Consider the following 26,925-nt stretch of genomic DNA (forward strand, 5'->3'; position numbering starts at 1 on the left):
CTCTTTTTTTTTCCAGAGCATACCTCCACCTAAAGAGTGACAATCATATTGGTTTGAGTCATAAACTATATTTCCCCAGTGAAGAGCAAAAATAACACAAAAGTGTTCGAGTTAGAACCTGTCGACCTGTCAGGAGGCATCGACTTCTGCTGTTGATGCCAGTAGTAAGACCAGTACTTATGTAACAACTTGGATAATAACATAACATAACATAACTTGAAACAAGCAAATGCGCGGGGAGGGCGAACACATGGGCCTACGTCACGGACAACACCCACCAGCCCGCCCTCTGACGTCAGCACGATCGGCTCTTCAGGTCACCCTGTCGCTCCACCAAGCCGGTAGAGGGACGCAGGAAGACGAACGGGAACAGACTGGGATCATAAAACCATAGCAGTGTGTTCTCCTCGGTACAAGCGCGACTTTGTTAGAAAAAGTGATAAAAATATGTTGGACTTCTGAAAACAAAAAACAAAGAAAAAGATGGCACAAAAAGACACGTTGCTGCATCTCTTCGCCGGGGGGTGAGTCTCATGAATGCTTTCGCTTTAAGTTCTCGGTATTAATAGCTCACATGTTAATACAACACGAGAAGCTTGGGCAACGTGTTACTTAATAGCTATATAACTACTTTTAACGTGATTAATTTAAGGTATTTGTTATATGTGAGAGCCCACAGCCACGACATGCTGAAACAGAAACGGGAGCTAGCTCGTGTCGGTACTTCGCGACCATTTAATTATAGTCGGACACTTCTACTTTCTATTTTCACTTTAGCAGTGGGGCTTTTTGTGTCTTTTAGTAACTACATAAAAGAGGCGAGCAACGTTTGTGTTACCAATCCATATCTTAGACTAATAATCCAGGTAACGCCGCGGTGAACAATGAAAACCCCGGCTTTTATTCCCGTGGGTGAGCTAGCGTGCAGAAGTTTGCTAATGCCGGTTAGCTACCGTTAGTTAGCATTAGGATGTTAAAACGTTTGAAATTGTGGGATGTCGTAATATTTTTGAGGATGACAACATCGTGTTTAAAATTTTTACACTGTGTAAAAACTAAGATTGTGAAGCGTGTGTCGATATTGTGAAATTGCGGCGATATGTAAGCGTGTCGTCGCGTTTGTGACGCCTGTGGTGCAGTCACGAGAGGAGAGCCTTTAGCTCTGTCATGTCCTTCTGTGTTATGTAATCCTGAAAAGCTTTACATACGCGATGCCAGCACCAACTGTTCAAATTCTGAGTATTTTTTTGTAATTAGGCTGATAATATTTAATATTGAGAAGCTGTGTAGCATCGGCTTAGTGTTAAGGTCGCGTGTAACATCATTGGCTTGTTTTTTAATGACGCCATTTTACCCTTGAAATTGTTACGGCTGGCCTTAAGGGTATTTACTGATCTTGGCTTGTGAAATGCCCAGTGTTACACATGTGGTCTTGAAAACACAATGAAGATTGAATTTACATTAGATATTATACATTAAAGTGGGGATGCCGGCTGAGCTTTTAAGCCAGCCTTTTCTCGATGTTTAAAGTCGAGCTGGTGATATCAACTCTGCGCACTGTTGTATCCATTTCCCTGGGTGGCTCATCTTTGTGATTACGATCGAAGCAGCTCTCCAACGCTTTATTTCAACAGGGTTGCGTGTATGTGTGTGTTTGTTGATTACGTAACGTCTACCTGTGCAAGAGTAGATTTTTCTGTGCAACCACAACAGGGGAGGAGGAATGATTAGTGAACAGAGAATGCACAACTGGGTCAGGGGTTACTTTTGCTAAGATGTTTGACTCTGTCCTCCAGACATGGAGAAGCTTAATCTAATCTCTTTTAGACTAAGCTTGTCAATGACAAGGTTACACGTTTAATAAAGCTGCACCAGCGAGTGCTATAAAGACCTAAATAAATAGTTTGTGCAGAAATTAATGAGAATACTGTGTGCACTTTTCCAAGTGTAATTAAACACTCTGAGCTGTAAAACTCCTTTGCCAGATGTGTCGGGTTAACACAGTGTTGCCACAGCAGACGAAATGATCTGTTCTTTGACCGTAAATGTTCATTGCATTTGGCCCAGTGAGCTCTTAAGCTATTTTTATTACAAAAACACTCTGCTCAGTCAAAGTATGACCAAAAAAAAATAGACTCTCACTACTCTAAGCAGGTTAGCTGTCATTTAATAGATGCACTGAGGAAGCATCACCTTCTCTGCTCTGCAAAATATTAAACCTATAAGGCCAATAATCCTGATTTTTCTATGTGCAGGTGTAGTGGTACAGTGGGAGCCATCATGACCTGTCCCCTGGAGGTGTTGAAGACACGGCTGCAGTCCTCAGGCCTCACCCTCCGGCCTGTCTTCCAGGTTCAACTTGGCACCCTGAGTGGCACGGGGGTTATCCGACCAGGGGGTGTCACACCTGGACTGCTGCAGGTCCTAAGGTAAGATGTTTGTGTTGTTGTCAGGCAAATGGAGCTGCAGCAACCTGTCTGAGCCATTCCCTGCGGCATTTAAATTTCCCTACCTGCAAATTAGGACAGTGTGTTCCTTTGTGACAGGTTGGGTACTTCATTATTATTTATGTTGGCACACAACTGTTGTGTATTTAGGCTTGCCTGATCTGTCGATGTAAAGTGTTTGTGTGGTAATGTTTGAGTCAAATAGTTGTATAAACTCCTGTGAGGTTCTTATGTGGTCTGTGGAAGTGGGTTGGGAGGCTGTCATTTGCTTTCTGCTTTCGTAGTCTTAAAACGATGCCTCTAATCCTGTCCTATATCAAGTGGGGATTAGAGGCACTGTATCCTGCTCCTATTAACTCCATTTTACCAGCTTTTTGAAGAGACAGAACCGTCCTTTTCTATGAAGCTTTAAGATATGGATAAAACCAGTCTTTATGGCGTCCATTAAAGTGGTCCTTTAATGAATATGCTTGAGGCTGGGAAAGACTAGAAGCAGTTCCAGTGGGGAGGTTTTAACCACAGTGCCATCAGCTTTATATAACACTCCGAGGACTGAACAGGTTGAGACTGGTGTCGGGCTCAGCAGCAGGCTATAAAAACCGCGTATGCTGTAAGACAAACATCTCTTCTCACTGAGTAGAGGTTTTGAGTGTTAATGAGAGGAGTGGAATGCATGGACCCTGCTTGATTGACTAGGTTCACATTACAGAAAGTAACCCACACTGAAGTTGTAGCCTCCCTCTTTGGTCAGTCGCACACAGAGTCACATAGAGATCAAATGTCATTTCCTTCAAAGAGTTTAAAAAGAACATTGGGAACACTGTCGACGTGACAAGTGAAACGTTGTCAGATGGACTGGGTTCAGTATAGACGCTGCAGAACCAGCTCAAGTGAACTGGGCTGGTGTAACACTCGGGGCGATTGCAGGATCATGATTGCAGCTATCAGATTAAATCCCCTAATAGAACCTGGAACAACCCTGCACAGACACTTGCTGCAGCAAATATGGAGGCAGTTTAACATGTGTGGCAGTGCAAGTTTTTTTTGTTTTTTTTGTTTTAAAGGTCATTCAATAAATCTGTCTTTAATGTCTGGTTGTCCTTTGCTTCTGTTTTAGATCCATTCTTGAAAAAGAGGGACCAAGATCTCTTTTCCGTGGACTGGGTCCAAACCTTGTGGGTGTTGCCCCTTCAAGGTACAATGAATTCAATGTTAACCGTTCACATGTTAGTGGCTCTTTGTCTTTTTCATCTGTCACCACATTCTCTTTCCATTTGTAATTTTATTTTAAAGTCTCAACAAAAAGTTTCTGTATTAGTGATACTTCCTGTTGGGAACGCACAATGAGATGTTTTCTTTTTCAGAAACAATAAACAAAGCAGAGGAAGTGAAATGGAGCGATTATTTCTGAGTTTGCAGATTTTAATGAGCATAGACACTTCAGAGTGTTTTAAACCACAACTTCTAACCAAAAACAAAAAAGGAGGAGACCCTGCTTATGTTTCTCTTCTCGTGGTTGAAAACAAACTGTCTATAAACAGGAAGCCGTTATCGTGCCAACAGCTTCCGAGTCTGTCGGCCCCCTGCCTCGATTTCGTGACTGAGCTGTTTTGCTCATCTGGGCGGGCTGCCTATACATTAGTAATTGTTTAAACTCAAGATTAATGGGCTTCTGTGAATGAGGTTTGGTATTAACAGATGCTGTGGCGAGAATATGTTGATATTGTTGGCTGTGAAACAACATGCCATTTGTTCTATTTTTAGTGTCAGCAAAGAGTTTATTGAGAATTGTCATAATGCCCTAAAAGCCGATTAGACTTTGGGACTATGTTAAAGTTTAAAAGGTTATTGATTAGTACAGATACTTTTCCCTGCTGGTTAATTAGTAACCACAGGATTATCCTTTGCTCAGTAGTTCCACTGTCTCTCCACTCTTCGGGCCAGCTGATATTCAGAGCAGCTCTGTGGGCATATGTTGTGCCCAGTGCTTATTCAGCTCGTTCTGGTGCAATGACTGTCTGTTCCAGAAGCCAAGCAGAGAGGGCAGGGAACAGATTGCTCTGGATGCGCACTGTCAAAGGCTCACAGCAGCCTGAATGGAGTCATTACATAATTGTTATGAAACCACATTTACTTTTCTAAAAAAAGGCATCCATAAATAAGCACGTGATGCCTCTGTGCAGAGTTCTTAACAGTCTGTGTTTCTGTGTTTTGTTTTGTGTTTTTTAGAGCCATCTACTTTGCTGCATACTCGAAATCTAAAGAGCTGTTCAATGGGCTGTTTGTCCCTAATAGTGGATTGGTACACATGTCATCTGCTGGTGCTGCAGGTGAGACATCTAAATTTGACATGTGTGTCATTAACATTAGTAAAATGTAACGGCATTCAGTTCTGTGCAAAAATGTTATCACTTATATTTGTATATCATGTGGACAGCTTCATCATTGGCTACTGTTATGGGATCACTTTCATATGTTATTGTCCAGGGATAATACTGAATATCCTCATTTTGCTATTTTGCTATTTTCAGCTTTTGTCACCAACTCTCTGATGAACCCCATCTGGATGGTCAAGACCAGGATGCAGCTGGAGAAAAAGTAGGTGTACAGTTAATTTCTTCTATCTCGTGTGTATAAGATTTATTTAGTTTTTTCTTTAGACACAGTAGTGCTCAGTTTCAGATCTGTGTAGAACGGTCTGGCCTATTTCAGAGTCTCAGTGGGTATGAATGCCCTTAACAGAAACCTTTAAATTGAGCTACCTTCTTGGTACTGTCCTTGAGTTCTGCAGTGCATGAGGCTGAGCGTGTGACTCCATAAATACACACTGCTGACGCACTGATCTGCACGCAGAAGAGGAGTCCATATTTGCGTAGCCAAGTACAGGGCAGTAGTATCATGTGAGGTCACAGGAGCAGGTCTGTTCAGGCTGTCTTTGAAGAGAAAACTCATATCTTGTAACACAAAGAGCGGCTTGTTGAAGGAGGGTTTAATAACTTAAAGCAACATTCAGTCAAGGTTAGACCAGGTGTTTATTCATCCCAATAAGGAAACTCGATGGTGCTTCAGTGTCCAGCTGACTAAGCATTCACACAATAAGAAAATTGTTCTTTTGTAACTTTACTTTATGACTTCAACTTTTTATTTATTCCATTTCTTGGCCTCTGGTTTCTTGTGATACTTGTAACGGATGACTAAAAAACCACGATTGTTCCATTAACCCCTTCACCACATGTGATTTTGTCACTAATGAGCGTGTCTTATTTGAACTTTTCAGAGCCAGAGGAGAGAAGAAGATGAATGCACTGCAGTGTGCTCGATATGTTTACAAAACAGAGGGAGTCCGGGGCTTCTACCGTGGCCTGACTGCATCCTACGCTGGCATTTCGGAAACGATGATCTGCTTCCTCATCTATGAGACACTGAAGAAACAACTCGCCAAGAGGCAGTTCAGCTCGCCTAACGGTGAAAAGGAGAAAGGAGCGTCAGACTTCCTCAGCCTCATGATGGCAGCTGCTTTTTCAAAGGGTTGTGCATCCTGCATAGCCTACCCACACGGTAAACACACACACCCATTGTTTATCTATTACAACATAACTAACGTCAGAGAAAAGGAAACTTAATAGTTAACTTTTTCCAATTCTTCTTGTGTGTCCCCACAGAGGTCATTCGGACAAGGCTGCGCGAGGAAGGCAGCAAGTACAAGTATTTTTTCCAGACAGGGAGGTTAATAGCAGTGGAAGAAGGCTACGCAGCTTTTTATAGAGGACTTGTTCCACAGCTAATTAGGCAAATCCCTAACACAGCCATCGTCCTCTCCACATATGAACTCATTGTCCATCTGCTGGGAGACTCCAAGTAAAGACATGTTTGAAACCGGGGATTTTCCTGACGAACTGTGGATGTCACGCAGAACCCAAAGCACACTGGGCCTATAGACTTTTGAAAATGCAGCACATAGTTTTTTGATGTGGTGCTACAAAGACTCTCAAGATGGAACTAAAGCAGGTTGCACTGTCGTCCAAAGAGCTAAACACAACATTTTATTGACATATTGTTAGCTTGTTAAAAATACACAAGAGGTCACGGTACTCGTTGAGCCTCCAAACCTGTGGAAAAAGGTCATCTTCTCTGAGGACTAACTTTAAGTTAATTAAATTATTTTTGTTCTGTTATCGTTTTTGGATCGTGTTTGTTTCCTTGTATCAGTGGAAATTTTACCAGCATGCACGATTTGACAGGTTTGAAGGAATATTATTGGGAAGCACTGAAAAGTGCAGTTCTATATTATTTTCGGTTTTTGTTATACTTTGCCACAATCTGCTGGGTTTAAAGTTTAAGTTAACAGAGAAATGTATCATATTTTTTCATTAATATATTACACATATACAGACTTAACTGTATGTTTTCTTTTGTGGAAAAGAGAAAATAGGCACCTTTTGCAATATAATGAAAGCTTGGATGGTTAGTTGATCAGTGGCTCAATAAAATGCATCAGTTGGCTGACAAAGTAGTTGTGTTGTAAAAATCTGCCTTATCTGTTAACGAGGATAAAGCATGAAGTATGAGCATTTTTCTGCGCAACGATACAAATCCTTCAAACAAACTAAACGGACTGAACGAGGCACTTAGCCGACTACGAGTAAACACGAAAGTGTCGCTTTATGTAGTCTACCCTGTGTGTGATCATCTTGTCTGAGTAAAGCCTGATGTTGTGTATGTGTTCATCCATAACAATGGCCAAAAAAGCGTCACTGGTGTTGACTAATCAGCCAGTGAGACTGTTCTGTCTGATGATTGATCTAAGCAGTGGTTCTCAAACTGTGGTAGGGAACAAATGCGAGTGGGTACGAGTGGGGAGAAATAAACAAGTTTGTTTTTATGTGTCAATCTGGGCAGTTTTTACTTTTTTTTTTTTTTTAAATTATTATTGACTGCCAAAAATTCTAGTATGTGAACAGAACAAGTTTGAGAACCACCAGTTTAGGGGAAGTCATGCATGCATCTGGTTTTTGGGTTTTGTTTTGTTTTTAGTTCTAGTTTAGTTCCCAGAGTGTTTGCTTGTTTCACTTTTGAAAGTGTTTAGTTTTATTTATTTTTATATTATAAAAAGGAGAGCTTTTAACAAGCATGTTAAATACATTCAGAATAGATGTTGAAACACCAATAAAGCACTGCTTAAAGGCAGTGAAAGTCATGTACACATCAAGATGTTTACCACAGCCTCATTGGGCTGGATAAATAAATTGACCAAAGAGAGAAATTCATGTCAAACTACAGCTTTTATTTAATTTCAGAGAACTCAAATTGTTTTTTTACATGCAGTTTTTAGTAAAAGTACATTCAGTGCAAAAGCAGAGCAGATGTTTGTGGGTTCAGGCTGATCACTGCTCCAGGGAATGGGAAATATCCAGTAGAAAACAAACATGGGTAACGTGCTAGCTGCAGGTGTGCCGCCATTTTTGTAAACAGGATACAGATCAGAGAAGTTGGGAAATACTTAATAGCCATCAGCTGTGTGCAGCCTGCTTGTTACGGCTGGTATGATGATGGTACTGCAGTCTGGTCACAGAATTATCAGTGACTGCGAAGTTCAAGCCTAGTGGCTAAAAGAATTCTTACTTTTAATTGAAAAACAACTATCAGGGTTAGTTTAAGGCCAGAATGACTGAGCTGGTGGGTGCTGCAGTCCCTCTACATATGTGAGAGACAGACATTTCCAGCAGAGCTTTTGCGACTATTGACTTTTTTTAGAGTCAGCTTAATGTGTGAAACATGTGTGCTCCTTCCCCATGCATCACCCATTATCATGAGATATAATTCCCAAAAAATGGCATGTTTATTATTGAATAATAACAGGCTTTTATATCTCTTTATCAACATAGACAAAGGGTATTGTGTTTCAAAATGGAAGCAAATATTGACTTACCTTACCTTTTTACTTTTAGAGTGCACACAGGCTTCAAAAATAATTAAGGTGGCCTTGACTGCCATGTTGCATTTGGACCACATGACAACTGCCATCGCAAATTCTTGATTGGATGAAGTTCCCTTCAAGGTCATTTTAAGCCTCTACAAGTAGTTTTGGATCTGCTTTGGCTTTAGCTCTATGTTTGTATCTGCATGTGCTGGGATGGGGTTGTCATGTGTGGGGGAAAAAACCCACAGCCTCCTCATCTAAGACATCTCGTGAAAGACAAAATGCCATAAAAGCAAGTATTTGTTAGTCACACATTTTGGGAAACCATCTGAGTGCTCAGTGGTGAATCATCAAGAACTCCTCCTTCCTGCTGCATTTTGGTTTAGTTGATTCACTCACATGGCCCTCCAACCAGTACAAACTGGTTTCTGACCAAAGGACTGCGGCTAAGGCTGTGGAATTCCCATTCTAGGAAACGTATACAGGGTGTGACTTCCTGATAGGTCACCCTTTATAAAGGCTTTAGAAACTGTTTTTATATTTACTAGTAAAGCCCTTGGTAACTCATGATTATTAAAGTTAATATTTAAATATGAGAGAGAGGGAGTTGCTCTAGCTCTCTTTTGCATTTTATCTCTCAAATACACAGAGCAATGAAAAAGTATTTTCTCCCTTCCTGATTTCTTTAAAAATATTTCTCACAATTAACAAATTTTAATATTAGTAAAAAAATAAGCAGAGTAAATAGAAAACGTGTGCAACCTGACAACGTGATGTAGATCTCCCAAAGCAATATATCATATATAAAAATGATAAAATCTGATTGAGTTGATTTGATTGAGCAATGACCTTAAACAGGTCTTCATGCTCGAAAACTGTCCAGTGAGGCTGAATTAAAACAACTGTGCAAAGATCCACAGTGATGTGAAAAACAAATACTTGATTGCAGTTGTTGCTCCCATGGGTGCCAAACCGTTATTAGACTTAGGGAACAATTATTTTTATTTCACACAGGGCCAGGTAGGTTTGCATTTCTTTTTTCCCCCCTTAATAAATGAAATCATCATCTAAAAACTACATTTTGGATTTACTCTGGTTATCTTTGTCTAATGCTACAATTTGTTTCGTGATCTGAAAAAAGGAGCCAAATACTGTTTCACATCACTATATATACACACAAGAGGTAAGAGACTGTCAACAACATGTCAAGCTTAGAAGCAGATGAGCTACAGCAGCAGAAGACCACACTGGGTGTCACTAACCCAACCCGCTAATTAACAGGAAACTAAGGCTACAGTTTGCATGGACTCTCCAAATTGGTGCAACAGAAGACTGGAAACCTGAAAATCTGCTGTCACATTCAACATAGTTGAACAAAGTGCTTTTCAGTTAAAAGACAGCAATAAAATACAAGACACATATTAAACAAAAAATAAGAAACAGTAAAACATGGAAAATAGAAATAAAATAAATGATAAAAAGCTGTATTGTGGTAACGATGAGGAAAAGCTAATAAAACCTCTGCAGTTCCTCATCTGTAGAGCTTTGTGAGTCTGAAGCTCTTGTATCACATGACAGTGTCCCGGCACACAATGTACCCAGAATCTGAAAATATTTATTTGATTAATTAAGCTGGTGTTTCTCCTCCTCTGGCAAGTCAAAAATATCTGCGGTGACAGAAAACCTTCCACTGTGACATACTAAAGTCCTATATTGCTGGAGTACTCTTTTAAATAGCCCCAAATTAGAAATGGTAATCATAAAGCTTGATTTTGGTGCTAGTAAGGGAAAGGCAACTGCATCTTTAACAGAGTGTAATTTTTTACTTCTGTAAAACAAATACTGGATAAACTAAATTTTGTGTTTTGTGTGTACAGTGATAGTACAGAGCCTGGTATTTCCAGGTATCTCTACGGCTATGAGTGGGTGGTTTGATCCAAATATCCATAGTATCAATATCAACATGGGCATTGCAAGTAGATCATTACACATTCACACACACTTCAATTTCAAAATGAAGGGAGATGCCTGCTGTGCTCTATTGTGTTTTGTAGTGTGCGATCATATGACTCAACAGTGCTGAGCAGACAGTGAGTGAGAGCAGGATGGCAGGAAAAAAAGGAGACTCCTGTGGAATTATTTTGTGGCTGTAAATGACAAATGACAACATACCCAGAGCACACTGGCACTGTCCTTCCAGAGAGGAAAAGAAGATCCAGGAAACTTATAGCTGTGGTCAGAAGTTTGCATATTCTCATGAGCATGAATATCATGTTAATTTTGGGCTTTTAATGATTTCTTTGAACTGTTTTTTTCCAGGGTGGAATGATTGTACAGCAAACATCTTTAATGACTTTAAAAAACAAGAACTGGGTGCAAAGTACAAATGAATTTGGAATTTTCTCCAAAATATACATACAAGCTCAAGTATATACATACATTCCCACTAATATTTAGTTAACATGTTGCACCTCAACCAGATTCATTTTGTAGTCACCAACAGCTTCTGCCATACTTTTGGCTTGATAATTGACTGCTCTTATTGGCAGAATTGGTAGAGTTTATTTGAACTGGTTGGTTTCCTGGAACAGACTCTGCTTTTAAGTGTAGTCCATAAATTCTTTAACAAGGTTGAGGTGGAAGCTTGGGAAGGTCAATCTAAAAGCTTCATGTTAACCCGTGTCGGCCTTTCCAAAACCAGTTTTGATGTGTGTTTGGGAATTTGGAGGTAGTCCTCCTCCATCACTCTATCCACATTGTCCAATTTACCAGTCCCACTGGCAGCAAAACAGCCGTAGAGCACGATGCTACCACCACCGTGCTTGACAAATGATACAATGTTCTTATGTTTGAAAGCCTCACCTTTACCTTACATCTTTTTTTAATTGTGGCCATATAATCTTTGTCTGCAAATTTCAGTGGAGCTTGAAGGCATCAATTTTGAACAGGCAATCCTTTTTTCTTCTCTCAGCAAAGTGAAACTTTCTTCACTGTGGACAGACACTTCTGGTGTTCCAGCAATTTCCAGTTCATGGCAGGATTGAGCTTTGGTTGTTCCTGAACATCCTAACCAATTTCCTCTCATCTGAGGGTGACAGTTAGGGCCTTCTTCCAGAACTTGGCAACGTGGTGACACATCTGAATAACTTGTACTTATGCACAGTTTTTTTTGAACTGATGACCTTAGAATCTGCAGTTGTTTGGACTCCAAGAGACCTTCCCAACATATGTAAATCTATAATTCCTTGGACTTTGCCATTGTTCTCAATATTGGTCAGTCCAGTGACTGACCATTTGTAGTAAATCCTAATAACTAACAATAATATAATAACGCTTGTCTTGTCAATTCAAAAGACACTGTAGAACCTTCAGCACCACTTATTAAAAGACTTAAGTGAGTAATGTATATATTAAAATCTGCTTGTACATTTTGGACCCTTAAAGATGAAAGAAAATCCAAAATAAAATCAAACGTGTGCACTCAATTCTGGTTTTTAAAGTAAAGTAAAGTAATGGTGTATGCTGCACGATCAATCCATCCTGGAAAAAAGAACAATGAATGCCCATGATGAGTGTTAAATCAATGGGAAAGCAAAAATCCAAAGACGAAAGGTGAGATCAGCGTAGCACTGCGGCTGGATGGTGACCCCTGTCTGTGGTAGAGAGAAGGAGCCGAGGCTGGGAGCAGGAGAGCAGCTGTGCTGTGATTCGTTAGTAACGTCTGGATAGGTTGGAGGATTGGTCGTTAGGAATTTGTTTGGGCGGGTCGCAGCAGAGCTGATCCAATCTAGCAGGACCCAGCACGAGCGAAGAACTCAGCACCTGGCTGGCTAATGTCACCGTTGACGTGAGTACGGCAGCCAGAAGGCACGTAGGTAGCTATGGACGTTGCAACGCTGTTTGCAACACCTGGATTCGTCACAATGAACAGCAGGAGACTCACTTGATCTGTGCGCAGGAATCCACTGTTCACCACTCCATTGTCTGCCACTGCTCATATCTCGATAATGTTTTTATCTACGCCCGCCGCTGCCCCACTGTTACCTGTTTACACTCGGTTAGCCGTTAGCCCTTTCTTCCTCGTGAGTTTCTGCTTGGTTCAGTAGCCCACCCGAGTCTTCTTAGCCGATGTGTTTCAGCGGCTGTCTGCACCAACAGCAAGACAACGAGCTCCCTGCACAGCCGATGGAAGGCTGAGGAGAAGATGCTGATGGGATTCCTTTACTTCCTTTTAACAGGTAAGCTAAAAATGCCTAGCTTGGCCTGTTTTCCAGCTATATGTGAATTAGGTTGCTCTGAGGTTGGTGGCTCATATTCTTGTGATTATAAGATAACCAGGTAGGACTTTGTCGTTGGTTACACATTATATATGTATTCACCCACGTGAAACTAAAAAAACTAACAAAAAATCTGCTTAAAATCATATAAGTGGGCAAACTGATTTCTAACGTTACAAAACGGTTTCGTTAGCATATAAACAGTAACCACTATGGTATAACTTTTACTGCGAATTGCTTAGCTAAAATGTTTTCAATATGACCTTCACGAAGGTCTTAGTGAGTGCTGATTTAAAATGGACAGTTACTGCAACTTTGATGAATTGTTGGGTGACATCTGAGGCATCATTTAGTCCACTGAAATCAGATAGAAAGCCTATCAGGCACATCTTTACGGCTGCACAAACCATTAACGGATCACAAGGTTGTAGCTGTAGTTTCCCACTCCCACCAAAACTGGACTGTCTAATAATGAACAAGCAAGAAAATGGCTACTGTTCTTTAAATTTGTTTTTGTTATTTCCTTTCAGGCCTGCTGGGTGCTCTGTGGGATGGAGTGACTGCTTTCGGTAAGCCTAGAACTGATTTAAACCTCCTGCATTCACTGGCTTGCACTTTGTATGTCTAAGTAGTTTCCTCCTGATCCTCAGGTGGGGTCAGACTAGTGGATGGGGACAACAATTGTTCTGGCAGAGTTGAGGTGCTCCGCCACAAGGAATGGGGAACTGTCTGCGACTACGGATGGGATTTCCGGGCCGCTGATGTAGTGTGCTTGGAGCTAGGTTGTGGCTTGGCTGAAAATGTCCATAATGGTCTAAGATTTCGTAAAGACAGTGGACCTATCTGGCTTCATCAAGTCCAGTGCTCCGGACAGGAGAGCAGTTTATTACACTGCAGTGTTGTCCTCAACAGCAACCTGCACTGCACCCATGAGAACGATGCAAGCGTGAAGTGCTCAGGTGAGATCGCACACTGCTGAGAACCACTGCTGAGTCATTTCTGCTTTGTTCATACATAAAGACTCTGGACTGAGTGTCAGTGTCATGACTGAAAAATGTAATGTTGTGGTTATATTTTTTTCTATTCTCTCAGGTACTCTTTTAACACCCATCCTCACCCTGATGTCACCCCACACTGTGTTCTCCCCCGGGGAGTCCGTTCGCTTTGTCTGCAGGGTTCTGTTGGGTCATCACCTCAGTGACTTTCATCTGTACAAAAATGGAGTGTCCACACCGCTGGTTACACAGAGGGCAGACCAGACCCAGAATATGATGGAGCTCACCCTGTCCGATGTAGAGACTTTCCACCAAGGCAGCTACAGTTGTGGGTACAGGATCAAGAGTGGCTTTCCTACAAGGCTTCTCAGTTCCCCACCCAGCAACGCAATCAACATCACTGTAGGTGAGTCACTGCTGCTTTGACAGTAACACGATTGCGCCATTGCCCTTTTCAGTTGCACTTTATGTTTTGTGCAATCTGCTGTGGTGTGAATCTGAAAACTCAAGAACACTTCAGATGTCTTTTGAGTCTTTTTTTTTTTTATCATAACAGCTTATGCAAAAGGATCAGCATGAACAGACTCACAAAATATTATCTGCACTCACAGAGGTACACAGAAGCACCTCGGTGGGAGACATCTTGATAAGGAAAACTGACCTTGAAGATGTACAGAGTGTTAGTGTTAGACTGGTTCAGACTGGTTAGTCACACCCAGCATGTCTGCCATAAACAGATGGGTGCTCACACAGCAAAATTAGCATTTTAGAAGCGTCTGTGCAGATTTCTGTTTCCATTGTACGACATCTGTCTGTTTATTAATGTGTGTCAGATTATTAAAATGTTATTGATGACTGAGAATGAGCTCGACCTCAGTTCCCTCAACTGGCTAGAAATGATCAGATTAGATAAGAAACTACACTATATTGCCAAAGTATTCACTCATCTGTTTACACACACTTAGAAAATTGAGTGACATCCCATTAAAACCCTCTATAGGTTGTAATATGATATCAGCCCACCCTTTGCTGCTATAATGGCTATTCTGGCAAGGCTTTCCATAAGGTCTAGGAGTGTGTTTATGGGAATTTTTGATCATTCTTCCAGAAGGGCATTTGTAGGTCGGACACTGATGTTGGACAAGAAGCCCTGGCTATTCAGTCTCTGCGCTAATTCATGCCAAAGGCATTCCTTTAGGTTGAGGTCAGGACTCTGTGCATGTCAGTCAAGTTCTTCCATACCAAACTTCCTCCTCCATGTCTTTATGGACCTTGCTTTGTGCTATGGTGTACAGACATGTTAGAACAGGAAGGGGCATCTGGGGCCACTGTTCCCACAAAGTTGGAGCATGAAATTGTTCAACTTGTCTCGGTACGCTGAAGCATTAAGAGTTCCCCATAATCCACCTCCATAAAACTTTACACTTAGCACAATGCAGTCAGACAAGTACTATTCTCCTGGCAACCGCCAAACCCAGACTCATCCATCAGATTGCCAGACAGAGAAGCGTGATTTGTCACTCCAGAGAACTTGTCTACATTGATCTAGAGGCTAGTGGCGGTGCGCTTAACGCCACTGCATCCAACGCTTTGCATTGTGCTTGGTGACCTGAGGCTTCGATGCAGCTGTTCAGCCATGGAAACCCATTTCATGAAGCTGTCTACATACTGTTCTTGAGCTAATCTGAAGGCCACATGAAGTTTGGAGGTCTGTAGTGAATGACTCTGCAGAAAGTTGGTGGCCTCTGCGAACTCTGTGCTCAGCATCCGCTTTCACTCTGTGACTTTTTTGTGGCTGAGTTACTGTCTTTCCCAATTCCTTTAATTTTTTATAATACCACTAACAGCTGAATTTGGAATATTTAGCAGTGAGGAAATTGCAGGACTAGACTTGTTGCTCAGGTAAAAAGTCCAGTCATGGTACCACACTGAAATTCACTGAGCTCCTGAGAGCGACCCATTGTTTTACAGCTGTTTGTAAAAGCAGTGCCTAGGGGCTTGATTTTACACACCTGTGGATGTTGAAGTGATTGAAACACCCAAATTCAGTGATTGGAATTGGTGAGTGAATTCTTTGGGGAATTTTGTTTTTTAAAGTGTTTTGGCCAAAACTGAATCCATGTTGGATTTTTCTCCATTTGTCCGTCTTTTTTGACATTATTTTAAAATTCTGACATTGATTAACCAGTTTCACCGTTTCATTTTTATTGGCTGGTCTACAGTGGAGCTCCTGACTCCCCAGCACTGGTACAACACGTCCGCTGAGGCCCCGGCTGGTTCTGTCATCAAAGGCCAAAGTTTTAATATCACCTGCTCCACCCTACAACAGTACCCCGGGGGTTCCTTCCAGCTGCGTTTGATCCGCTCTAATGGCACAGTGCGCCAGACTCTGCCCGCACTCACCCCGTCCGTCACTTTCACCTTTCCTAACGCCCAGAGCTCCAACGAGGGCTACTATTACTGCCTGTACCGGGTCCAGCTAGGCGGGCGTACCTTCGTCTCCAGAGAGAGCCAGCCCCTGCCTATAGCCGTCAGAGGTGAGACTTTATGTTGCATGTCGATATAAAAAAAATGTTTTTTTTGTTTAGTTTTTTTAAATATTTGTTTTATTTAGATATACAAGTTACACATACCTACAGAAAAATCCTCTCGTTCTCAGATCCAGATCCCATCCTGAGTCCAATGGGTATCAGCTGGCTCGTGTCTGGTCTGACATTTGTGGTGGCTCTCATCATCATAGTCATTGTGGCCAAGGTACTGTGTAATAAGGAGAGGAAGCCCTCAGAGCTGGAGAGAGAGACCAGAACCTGTGAGTTCCTTTTTCACCTGCAGCAGAGATTTGAATAACTCTCTTTTCTGAAAGCAACCTGTGTATGTACCCAAGGGTAAGGAGTGTGCTTCTGTTGGCAGGTGTGGACAACACTTATATTGCTTTATCGACAAACAAGCTGTGATCTGGAATGCAGGCAGCAGATACCTGAAGGTATTTCAGTACATAATTCTTGCACGAACCATAAGGCGCACCGGATTATAAAGCGCACTGTCGATGAATGAGTCTGTTTTCATACATACGGCGCACCGGATTATAAGGCGCATTAAGCAAAACAAAACAGTCAGATAAGTCAAATTTTACTCAACTCATTCTTCTTGCTCCCTCCACTAATGTACCATTAATTCATTAATGTTGAATTCTCTCGCAGCTGCTCTATTCCCATGTTGTTGCAGTATATTAATGACTAACCTCGTATTGTGGATGGATTATCTCAGTTGTTCTCCTGACTGAAATTTGGTCTGTTTACAGCATCCTGCCATGTGATTGCATTTGTCCCTAACTATTGAGAACCCTCACGTTAACTTTTATTAAGTGGAAAAAAGTTAGCATTCATCCTCCAGCTTCACTGTGTTTGTTATGCTAACATAGCTGTGTCGCTAGCGATCACGTAGCACATCATTATATACCAGCTAGCCCAACTTCAGTAACCCTACAAATATCACTGTTGTTTAGTTTTCTGTCTATTCAAGACAGAAAACTATTCAAATTCTCTTTGAATTTAAGCACACATTCTTTGCGTTTACTCTGCATTTACTTCATTATATTGCATAAATGTCAGTTACAAGCTTAAATACAAAGTTGAAAAAACAATGTAATTGCAACCAGGCTATTGATCAAGTAAATAAAATACAAACATGAATTTCATGTGCGTTATAGCCACTCTAGTAGTTTAATTTATTGCCTATATGCTTTTGTAGAATTTGTGTCTTGACTGACTTATTGGAGAGTAATATATATTTCCCTTTTTCCAGCCGATTTTCAGGGCTCTCCGTGTGTCCTTCATGGATCTAGATGGCAGGAGATGTAAAAGCAGAACCAACCAGCTTGGCTCCTAATCTACCACACCTTTTGGAAAAGGTGCCAGCTGGAACCCTTTCACTAAATCCTGGATGAGACAGTCTTTACTTGTGATTACCACCGACCAATCTAAGGCTGCGTTACTTCTTTTGTCTTTGTTACTGTGGCAGAACAAAAGACCTGAGTGACCATTGCATCATTGTGACACTACCACAGAAGACTGTGTCTGAAATCCGTCACTATAAAATGTATGGGATCACTACATGCTATTTAGTGGACTCATTCAACCCCACAATGCACTGCAAACAAGCCCAACACGGAAGAAGAAAAGTGGCGAATATGAGAAAGGAAACAAACTGCCACAGAAGTATGTGCATTAATCATTAGGGGGAAAAAAATCCTTGGTGTAATATATATTTATCACAAAAATGCATGCCTGTATTTATCTATTCGACACCTACCCATCATATTTGAGTAGCATAATCCTCTACACAGGACTCAATGAAAATGTAACAAAGCGTAGTGAATGATTTCAGACACAGTCTAACGGACTGTAGAAACTATTTCTGGATCCAAGTCGATAAAGACTCAGAGTAGCTGTGAGATTCACTCAGACATGACTATTGCTGTGATGTATGAGGTGGAAATTGCTACTAAAAGCTAAACTGGGGAAACTGTGACATAGGTATCTATGTATATGTAGTTTTTTTTTTTAAAAGTGACGCTAATAAGAGGCATTACAGGCTCGATGCATACTTGCCTACAGATCAATGATCCTTAAAGGATAAGTTGCCATTTTTGTATGTAAAGTTTAACACTACTATGCATCTTATGTCATTAACAATGTAATGAAGAGGTTGCTGTTTCAGAATAAACCGTATTCTGTTTTGGATAATATTGTGCACTTCTAGTTAGCCCTCTGCACTTTAACTGCATTCTTTAACATTTGCACACCAGAAATCATAAACTTGCACATGACAACTTTTACAAATTTGCTGGTTGTTTGAACGTTTTGACGGTTTATGTGTGTGACTGTCTTGCAGGCGCTTGAGCAACTGCTTAGATAATGATAGCCCACGATGATTACCATGCAGCTTAGAAAGTGTGTGTAAATGTATTTGTGCATTTTTCTTTTTTTGTAGTAAGTGGGAGTGCTAATTTTAGTGCAAAGTGGATTTGTGGGGGCAGGGGTGTGGTTGAACAGTCCACACAATTACCTCCTACCTTATTTCACGGAACACTTTTCCTTGAGTTTGTTGGAAAAAGTCAGGAGGTCAAGGAAAGGTGTAGGAAATTGAAGGAGGGCTTCTAGCAGTCTGCAGTGCTGAAACTACAATATCCAAAATGCACTTCTTTATTCACCTGCATGTGTTCTTTACCATGTCGTTTCATGCAGGACTTATAACCTAAAAAAATTAAACTACATCTCATTTTCTTATTTCATAGCTGGATGGAGATGCAACAGTCCGAACCTTCTGGCTCCTTGTTCACTTATCCCGGCTGACATAAAGCTCCATGATGATCCAAAAGTGTGGCAGTACAGACACTGCTAATGCAAACCGAACTGTTGTGTTCCTTAAAGACCTAAACAGCTCAATCTTAAATAAATAAACCTGTTCTTCATGTCAGGTAATTCCCACCAAAACATACCTAGAAGCAGATTTTATCACAGTAGCAATCTTATTAGTTTGGAGGTGATAAACAGCCTGTTGTTGAAAATTCAAAAGAAACTGGTAATGGAAATGGACATATTTTAATATTTACATGATCTGTGCCAGGTTGTCACTTTTCTTAACTGTTTTCATGATGGTCGTACGATGCATCCCTATGAGATTAACTCAGAAGCTTGGTCTAATCTATCCTATGCCAAACACACGAAGCACTGAAGCACCTTTCCTTAGTGTTCAGAGAATTTGAGTAGCTCTTATTAAAAGCTGCCTCACAGATGCAGATACGTCAGGGTTACTTCCCTCATGCAAGAGCGCTGCTAAGCAAATCTGACTATTCAGCTGCACCCTAGCATTCATGCACCTGTTTTTCTTTTCCTTGGTCCTTTTCAGTGTCCCCTGGGGGTCTGAACACTAAAGGTTTCAGTCAGCCAATGGCACAGTGGCTTCATAGTGTTATGGAGGTCACTATGCTATTGATTAAGCAACTCTTCCACACCATTGTTTCCTTTTGGTTTTTTCAGTGGCCTAACTGGGATTTCGGGATTATGTTTTTTATCATAGTACAAAAAATTAATTTGCCATAGTACTAGAAAAGAGGAGCAGGAGCAGCGATGTGTAAAAGCCTGGCTGATGCCCAGTTAGAGTATTGTACTGGTGTAGCCAAAGGTGCTTCTATTGAATTGAGTTCTGGTGATTGTGGAAACCAAATAAGTACACTAAACTCATGTTCAAGAAACCAGCTGGAGATGATCTGAGCTTTGTGCCATGGCACAAGATTATTATATGCTCATGTTACTTGAACCAAATTCTGACCGTACCACCCAAATACTGAAGCAGAAAATTGAGACTTGTGCTTTTCCGGTCTTCTTTTGTTGAATTTTAACGAGCCTTTGTGAATTCCAGTCTCAGCTTGCTGTTCTTAGCTGATGGGAGTGGCACCCAGTGTGGTCTGCTGCTGCTGCAGTCCATCTGCTATGCATTCAAAGTTGCTTATCTACATACCTTGGTTGGAATGAGAGGCAATTTGAGTTATTCTTGCCCGACTATTAGCTCAAAGCAGACTGACCAAACTCCTTTTACCTCTGGCGTCAACAAAGAAAACTGCTGCTCACTGGATATTTTCTCCTTTTTGCACAATTCCCTGTAAACCCCAGAGATGGCTGTGTGTGAAAATCCCAGATCAGCAGTTTCTGAAATATTCAGACCAGCCCATCTGGCACCAACAACCACGCAGTGTTAGAAGTCATTCAAATAATCTTTCTTCTCCCATTCTGATGGTCAGTTTGAACTTCAGCAGGTCGACGTCTACCTGCCATGTTACGGGCTGATAAGATATTTGCTTTACCAAGCAGGTGAATAGGTGTACCCAATAAAGGGACTTCAATAAAAAACAAAATACCTAAAGCTTTAAATGTTTACATATATAAGCTTTGTTTTTTAATAGTTACAATTTTGAAACAGGAATACAAAACAAATCACAACAAACCCGGCTGATGTTAAAGTTGGATTATGTAGTACAAAAATATGATATCCAGCTTAATTATACTGAATCAAATCATAACGCTGGGGGCAACAGCTCGTCTAGTGCACCTTTTACATTTTTAACCCCACCCAAACTTTTTTTTTTTTAAATCTCCAAATACACAGAGGCACTTGCATTACAGCTGGTTTGAAAATGTCCAAAATATACTTGATAACTGAAAAATGGAAACATTGTTGGACCCGTAAACTACAAATATTTAAAAATACACAATGAATTCAAAACACCTGCATTACGAGCAGTATGATGAGGGAAAAAGGTACATACTGAATAACTAAGTGGATATGCAGGTTGGCTTGACGCAGTGCCACGAGTTTTTGTTTTGAGGGAACAAAAAAATATTGAGAGAAATGTATGCATGTTGTACAAGTTTGATGTTTATTTAAGAAAAAAACAAAACAAAAACCCTGCCACCCAAATTTTAGTCGTGCAGACAGATTCACTGTGAACTGCAGAGGCTAAAAGAGACAATCAGCTGAAGCTTTAAAATATGAGCTTCAAAACCTTGCGTGATAATCTTTGGATGTTTTATGGTCAACTGCGGCCATATTTGGACTAAGCTGTGGACGATCATCTCTTAAAACCTCGACAGATCACTTGAAACTGTGCAGATGGAGGGACAGCTTGTGTCCAGATAAAAAAAAAAAAGAAAATTTTAGTGTGTTTTAAAGTGGCGGGCTGGTGGATTCGAGTAGTGATAATGTACTGAAGCTCAGTGACAAATAAACATTTTGCCTAAAAGCATAAGCAGAGAATGTACTGCTGTTAAAAACACAATCTTGCATAAAATGTCTAAAATGCATGCATTTAATCATGTGCATTCCTTAAAATTCAATATAAGGAAATAATGGTTTTAAAAAAAATCATTTTATCCCTTTGGGGGTTTCATTTGTCTCCATAGTGGAAAAAACTAAGTAGAGGAAGACTGCCACAGCCAGGAAGAACACAAACTGAACCCAGAGTGGGATCAGACGTGATGACTTTGGTGCATCTGGAACATCTTGACCCGATTTCATGGGTGGCGATTTAGCGTAGGTGCTTCTGTAAGTGGACGGAGTGTCATACATGTCGGGTCTGGAAAGGAAATCGGGGGAAATCATGCATCAGCACATAGTTATAATTCTGCATCTCAAACTAGTATGATATCAATTGTTTTTATCTGGCATGAAAATTGCTCCCACAAACTTTCAGTTTGATAAGAGGTCAGTGCAAAATAATTAGAGCCTCCTAAAATAATACTGGTGTGCTTTTGGACTGATGGTAAGACAGAATAAGATGCTATGCATATTCTAAATTAATGCTAAAGGAAATGTTAGATAATTTTCTGACTGTATTACAAGTTATTACTCTGCATCAAAGATTAAAATTCAACTTTAGTAACATGTGTGAACTTAAAGTTTCAAATTAAAATGAATTGTATTACCAGTGCATCAAAATGTTACATTGTAGCCTGTCTAATTACACTTTCTTTTATACACTGTAATTGGTTCACATCATTAAACACCATATCTGCCTCTGAACGATGAGGAGGTGAAAGCGTAAAATAGCAAGAACACTCAAAGAACAAATAACCAAAATCATAGAAATAAAGTTTGCCCTGAATATAAGTTTCTTTCTAAATAATAATATATGATCCAAGAGTTTTGATGCGTGTGGGTAGTTTCTAGAAGGGTTGGGCATTAAATGCAGCTCAATACTGTACACTATGGTGGCCTTATAAACACAAGTCAACCTCTGGATTTAACTAAGTGACTAGCAGGAACCTTTCACTAGATAATTACTGCATTTATTAATGTGTTTCTGCTGGGAGCAGGTTATGTAGTCCTGATGAAGCACACCCATGTCAGAAAACATATCCTGTGCTTGTGAGAAAAAAAAAGATGGACCAGATGGGCCAAATTATTAGCCCTGGAGCAAGCAAAGAGAACAACTAAAGAGACTGCTGAAACTATTCAAGTTGGGTTAAAATTATTCAGAACATTATTTAAACCCGGAAGTTTTGCTTGGGAGCATAATTTGCATAATTTTATCCATGATTTGTAATCGTGGACAAAGGTCAAGTGGTTTGACGACTACAGGTCTAACCTGCTCTTGAGGAATTGCTCATCAGGAAGAGAAGAGAGGAAGCAATGCACCCAGCATGCCTAGTGCCTGCTGTACAAGCCTGTGGGGGCATTGTTATGATCTGGGGTCTAGGATCAGCACAGTTATGTGCCCAAATTAAGAGGTCAGCTGACTATCTGAATAAGTGTTATGACCAGATTTTTCCATCAGTGGATTTCCCCTCCCCTGATGACAATTCCAGTTCATCACACTGAAACTAAAAGAGTAGTTCAGGGAGCACAAGACATCATGAATCCTGACATTAACCCCACTGAGACTCTTTGAGCTATGCAGAGAAGACTTTACACTGTGCTCCAACAATATTGTCATCAATACAGGAAGTTGGCAAAAAATTAAAGCAACTCTGGATGGAAATAAATGTTGTGGGACTGTGTAAGCGTATTGAAATGATGACACATCCTCACAAGGGAGCTGCCATATTAGACCATGCAGGAGGCACAGCATGAGATAACCACTCACTCCCTGTGAGCCCACGGGACAATTACCTGTGCTATTCTCATAAAAGTGCAATGGGACATCATACAGACTGTGCACTAGAGAGCTGTAAGTCTAAATGATTCTTTAATGTGACATGGATATTTTATCTTTATCTTAAAACTAAAACCAAAGCATATCCTTGTTTTTAAAGAAGATGAAAAAAAGCAATGATTTGAAATTCATTTAAACTCTTAACTCTTAAGGAGGTAATGTATTTTGAATGAAAAAGCATTCCGTTGCTATTTGCATTTACCCGGTGGCTTAGCATTTTGAGGTTGAAGTTTGTCTGCAAAAAAAAAGGTATGGCCATAGATGCAAAAATACTTACTCGTTACCATAACTGCTTCTGTTGTATTCAGGCTTGGACTTTGAGTAGCCCGAGTAGGATGTCCTGTAGAGGGAGAAAAAGGTTACAAAAACAATTGTTCATGAAGGGTTTTTGTGTTTCTCCCAAAAACAGCAGTTTGTAAGACTTTCACTCACTCGTGCTGATAATCTCTCTCATTCCACTCTGGTCTGGCCCTCGGGTAAACCCCCCTGGATAGAGACACGCAGCAGTAAGTAAGTAAGTAAGTAAGTAAAATTTATTTATATAGTGCTTTTCACAGATAAAAATCACAAAGTGCTTTACAACACAGGAAATGGGAATATAAAAACAATATAACAGTAAATAAAACAATGTAAAACAATAAAACTATAAAACAGCATAAGAAGAAATTAATCAAATGCTTTTCTAAATAAAAATGTCTTCAGCTGTTTCTTAAAAGAATCAATGGAGTCCCTGCAGCGAAGAGACAGTGGGAGAGAATTCCACAACCGTGGTGCCACAGTCTGAAAGGCCCGATCACCACGAGTTTTAAAACGAGTGCGCGGTACCACCAGCAGTCTCTGATCTAATGACCTTAAAGCCCGAGAAGATGTATGTGGTTTCAGCAGGTCAGATAAATATTGAGGAGCCTGACCATGTAGGGCCCTAAAGGTTAGAAGTAAAATTTTAAAATGAAACCTAAAATTTACGGGCAACCAGTGAAGGGAGGCCAAGACTGGAGTGATATGTGATCTTCTCTTGGTGCCTGTTAAGAGACGTGCTGCAGCATTCTGCACAGTCTGAAGACGATTTAAGGCTGATTTGTTAAAACAAGTAAAAAGGCCATTACAATAGTCTAAACGAGAAGAAATAAAAGCATGAATAATCATCTCAAGTTCAAGCTTTGATACCATTAGTCTGAGTTTAGAGATATTCCGTAAATGATAAAAACAGTTTCGGACCAGCTGCTTAGAATGTTGCTCGAGCGACATCGAGCTGTCAAATATGACACCGAGATTTCTAAGGCATGATTTTACAGAAGGGTCTAAGAAGCTGATATGCTGTCTAATTTCTGGGACCATGTGGTCTGGAGCAAGAATTAGAGTTTCTGTTTTATCAGAGTTTAGTTGGAGAAAATTGTCATATAACCATTTGTTGATTTCTGTCAGGCAATTACTTAAATTAGACAATTTATAAAACTCAGACATTTTGAAGGAACAGTATAGCTGGATGTCGTCAGCATAGAGATGATAGGAGATATATTTATAGCGCTTAATAATTTGGCCTAGGGGAAATACATAAAGTAAAAAGAGAATTGGACCCAGGACAGATCCTTGAGGTACCCCACACGGCAAAACTGTTGATTCTGATGTGACATGATTCATGCAAACAGTAAGAGATCTCTCAGACAGATATGATATAAACCATTTTAAAACAACACCAGTAATCCCAAACAAGTTCTCGAGTCTGTTTATCATGATACTGTGATCTACAGTGTCAAAAGCAGAGCTGAGATCCAACAGGACCAGCACTGTGTACTCTCCAGAGTCTGCTGCCATCAAGATGCCATCAGTTACTAACTTAAGATCGTTTTGGTTTATTTAGATGACTGAACAACAGGGAGGATAAAAGCAGGAGAAAGGGAGTTCACAGGATGGTGGAGGATTTGTGAGAAAACTGACCTGTCACCTGAGCCTTCAGTTTTGTTCTGCAAAATAGAAACAAGAAAATGATGAAATGAATTGAGTACTGTGCCAGGTCAGACAGGTATGGCATTTTGCTACGTGTAAGTACAACTAACACATTTCTGCTAGAATCAAAATGCGTCACTCCAGAGTAATGCAAAACAATTGAGGCCCCACCTGAGGCCTGTACTACGAAGCAGCATTTCTTATCTACCCAACTTCAGGGTTAACTTAGCAAGCTGATAACTAGCTTTGTGTGACTGGTTCTCCTGGCTGCTGATGTTAGCCTAAATGAAGCCTAGATAATGGGAAGACAAGCATAATATCTTGAACTCGCTTTTGCAGTACAGACCTCTGGAAGGAGTGCGGAAAAGATACTTACGGGTGTCCTGTAAACATAGGTGACTTCCTCCTCTGAAAGAAAACACAAATATCATGTTCACTACTACACTGTTTCCTGCACATTCTTAACTCTGACTGTAGTGAATGACGTGATCAACAACGTCTCATTTGAAACAGAACAGTAAGAAGCCTAGCCAGCTGCTTGGCTTGGCTAGGTGTTTCTTTGTGTGGAAGACAAAAAACAACAACAAAAACAACTTAAATATAAATACTAAAATGAATTATTAAATGCACTAAAACCCTACAGATAAATAAATTTTTGTACTGAAAAAGACCCCACTCTTACTATCTAAAATTAATTATGTCGATACTGTCAATCGTTACCTTTTTATTTGTTTATGTCTATATGTTCAATTGCTTTAAACGGGCTTTGTATCTTACTGGCTTGCATTTAAATAATAAATAATATTAATAATTACACAGAAATTACTACAGTGTAATTCCTTTACTAATTTATAGTCTTTGTAATTACGATAGTATAGATTTTCCACGCCTTTTAAAGGACACGAGACAAATTTGACACATATGAAAATGTGAATCGCACCCTCTTCTCTGTAGTAGGTTTTGTCAGGTGATGGTTTGGCTCTTTTGCCTTTGGCCATGGCCTCTTTCAGTTTCTTCTCATACAGGTTTCTCGTAGATTCTGTGAACAAACAGGACACGGGGAACCTTTATTACAGGTAAAACTGTTCCTCTAGGAAAGAGCTGTAAAGTTAGCTGACACGGCTACTGATTCAAAAACGGGCGCATAGGAAACAGTTGTATCTGTGCCACTCACCGACCACAGGTCCGTGCTTTATTCCGTATTCATCGAGCAGGTCGCTGATTTCCTGCGCAGATTTGTCACTCAGGGAAGACATTTTTGCTTTGGCTTACTTAAAAATGTGTTATTTATCTCTCCCTGGGCTCTCCTTTCGGTTATGTTTTGCTTGTAGTTAGTTTCAGTTACCAAAAAAAGAAAATAGATAGACCTCCTCCCAACGATTATGGCTGAGCGCTCGTTTTGTTGCACGATTTGGCGGGAAGAGCCTCGGTTGAGCGTGCGGAGTCGAATGTTGGCGAGGGAAGACGGAACACCTCAAACCCCGCCCTCGTTTATTGAGCCAAATGTTTTTAAAAAATCGCACCTTATCTAAACTTTTACATGTTTCCGTTTCCGTTCGAGGAACTCTTCTTTGTTTATTTTTTTCTTCCTTTTAGTCGATTTTCTTTCCGGAACCGAAACAGCGCC

The 26,925-nt window shown here is 40.4% G+C and overlaps 3 protein-coding genes across 3 annotated transcripts; 2 read left to right on the forward strand and 1 right to left on the reverse strand.

Moving 5' to 3' along the window:
* Positions 1 to 342: 342 nt before the first annotated feature.
* On the forward strand, positions 343 to 7,032 carry slc25a33 (solute carrier family 25 member 33). The gene is made up of 7 exons (XM_085145174.1): positions 343 to 524; positions 2,256 to 2,429; positions 3,565 to 3,642; positions 4,677 to 4,777; positions 4,979 to 5,045; positions 5,725 to 6,005; positions 6,110 to 7,032. Exons 1-7 carry the CDS (start codon positions 484 to 486, stop codon positions 6,307 to 6,309), a joined length of 942 nt encoding a protein of 313 aa, XP_085001300.1. The 5' UTR covers positions 343 to 483; the 3' UTR covers positions 6,310 to 7,032.
* A 314-nt stretch (positions 7,033 to 7,346) lies between these two features.
* Positions 7,347 to 26,817, reverse strand: LOC146495297 (uncharacterized). Its single transcript, XM_085145177.1, has 7 exons — positions 26,473 to 26,817; positions 26,239 to 26,337; positions 25,675 to 25,706; positions 25,290 to 25,315; positions 23,784 to 23,837; positions 23,629 to 23,691; positions 7,347 to 21,773 (listed from the first exon to the last, which is right to left on the reverse strand). Exons 1-7 carry the CDS (start codon positions 26,552 to 26,554, stop codon positions 21,563 to 21,565), a joined length of 567 nt encoding a protein of 188 aa, XP_085001303.1. The 5' UTR covers positions 26,555 to 26,817; the 3' UTR covers positions 7,347 to 21,562.
* LOC146495298 (uncharacterized) lies at positions 12,479 to 18,200 on the forward strand. Its single transcript, XM_085145170.1, has 8 exons — positions 12,479 to 12,605; positions 13,175 to 13,213; positions 13,295 to 13,603; positions 13,737 to 14,045; positions 15,862 to 16,176; positions 16,299 to 16,448; positions 16,550 to 16,622; positions 17,444 to 18,200. The coding sequence occupies exons 1-7, from the start codon at positions 12,572 to 12,574 to the stop codon at positions 16,591 to 16,593; spliced, it is 1,200 nt and encodes a 399-aa protein (XP_085001296.1). The 5' UTR covers positions 12,479 to 12,571; the 3' UTR covers positions 16,594 to 16,622; positions 17,444 to 18,200.
* Positions 26,818 to 26,925: the final 108 nt, after the last annotated feature.

Source organism: Neolamprologus multifasciatus, chromosome 20 (assembly GCF_963576455.1).
Source record: "Neolamprologus multifasciatus chromosome 20, fNeoMul1.2, whole genome shotgun sequence".
NCBI lineage: Eukaryota > Metazoa > Chordata > Actinopteri > Cichliformes > Cichlidae > Neolamprologus > Neolamprologus multifasciatus.

Excerpts from the sequence above, each read along its gene's own strand:
- LOC146495297 (XM_085145177.1), bottom strand. The coding sequence starts at position 26,554 with ATGTCTTCCCTGAGTGACAAATCTGCGCAGGAAATCAGCGACCTGCTC. Across the intron at positions 25,707-26,238 it reads AACCTACTACAGAGAAGAGG|AGGAGGAAGTCACCTATGTT; the intron begins GTGCGATTCACA and ends GTTTTCTTTCAG. Across the intron at positions 23,692-23,783 it reads GAGAGAGATTATCAGCACGA|GACATCCTACTCGGGCTACT; the intron begins GTGAGTGAAAGT and ends CTCCCTCTACAG.
- LOC146495298 (XM_085145170.1), top strand. The coding sequence starts at position 12,572 with ATGCTGATGGGATTCCTTTACTTCCTTTTAACAG. Across the intron at positions 13,214-13,294 it reads GGATGGAGTGACTGCTTTCG|GTGGGGTCAGACTAGTGGAT; the intron begins GTAAGCCTAGAA and ends CCTGATCCTCAG. Across the intron at positions 16,177-16,298 it reads CCTGCCTATAGCCGTCAGAG|ATCCAGATCCCATCCTGAGT; the intron begins GTGAGACTTTAT and ends TCTCGTTCTCAG.
- slc25a33 (XM_085145174.1), top strand. The coding sequence starts at position 484 with ATGGCACAAAAAGACACGTTGCTGCATCTCTTCGCCGGGGG. Across the intron at positions 525-2,255 it reads CTGCATCTCTTCGCCGGGGG|GTGTAGTGGTACAGTGGGAG; the intron begins GTGAGTCTCATG and ends TTCTATGTGCAG. Across the intron at positions 5,046-5,724 it reads AGGATGCAGCTGGAGAAAAA|AGCCAGAGGAGAGAAGAAGA; the intron begins GTAGGTGTACAG and ends TGAACTTTTCAG.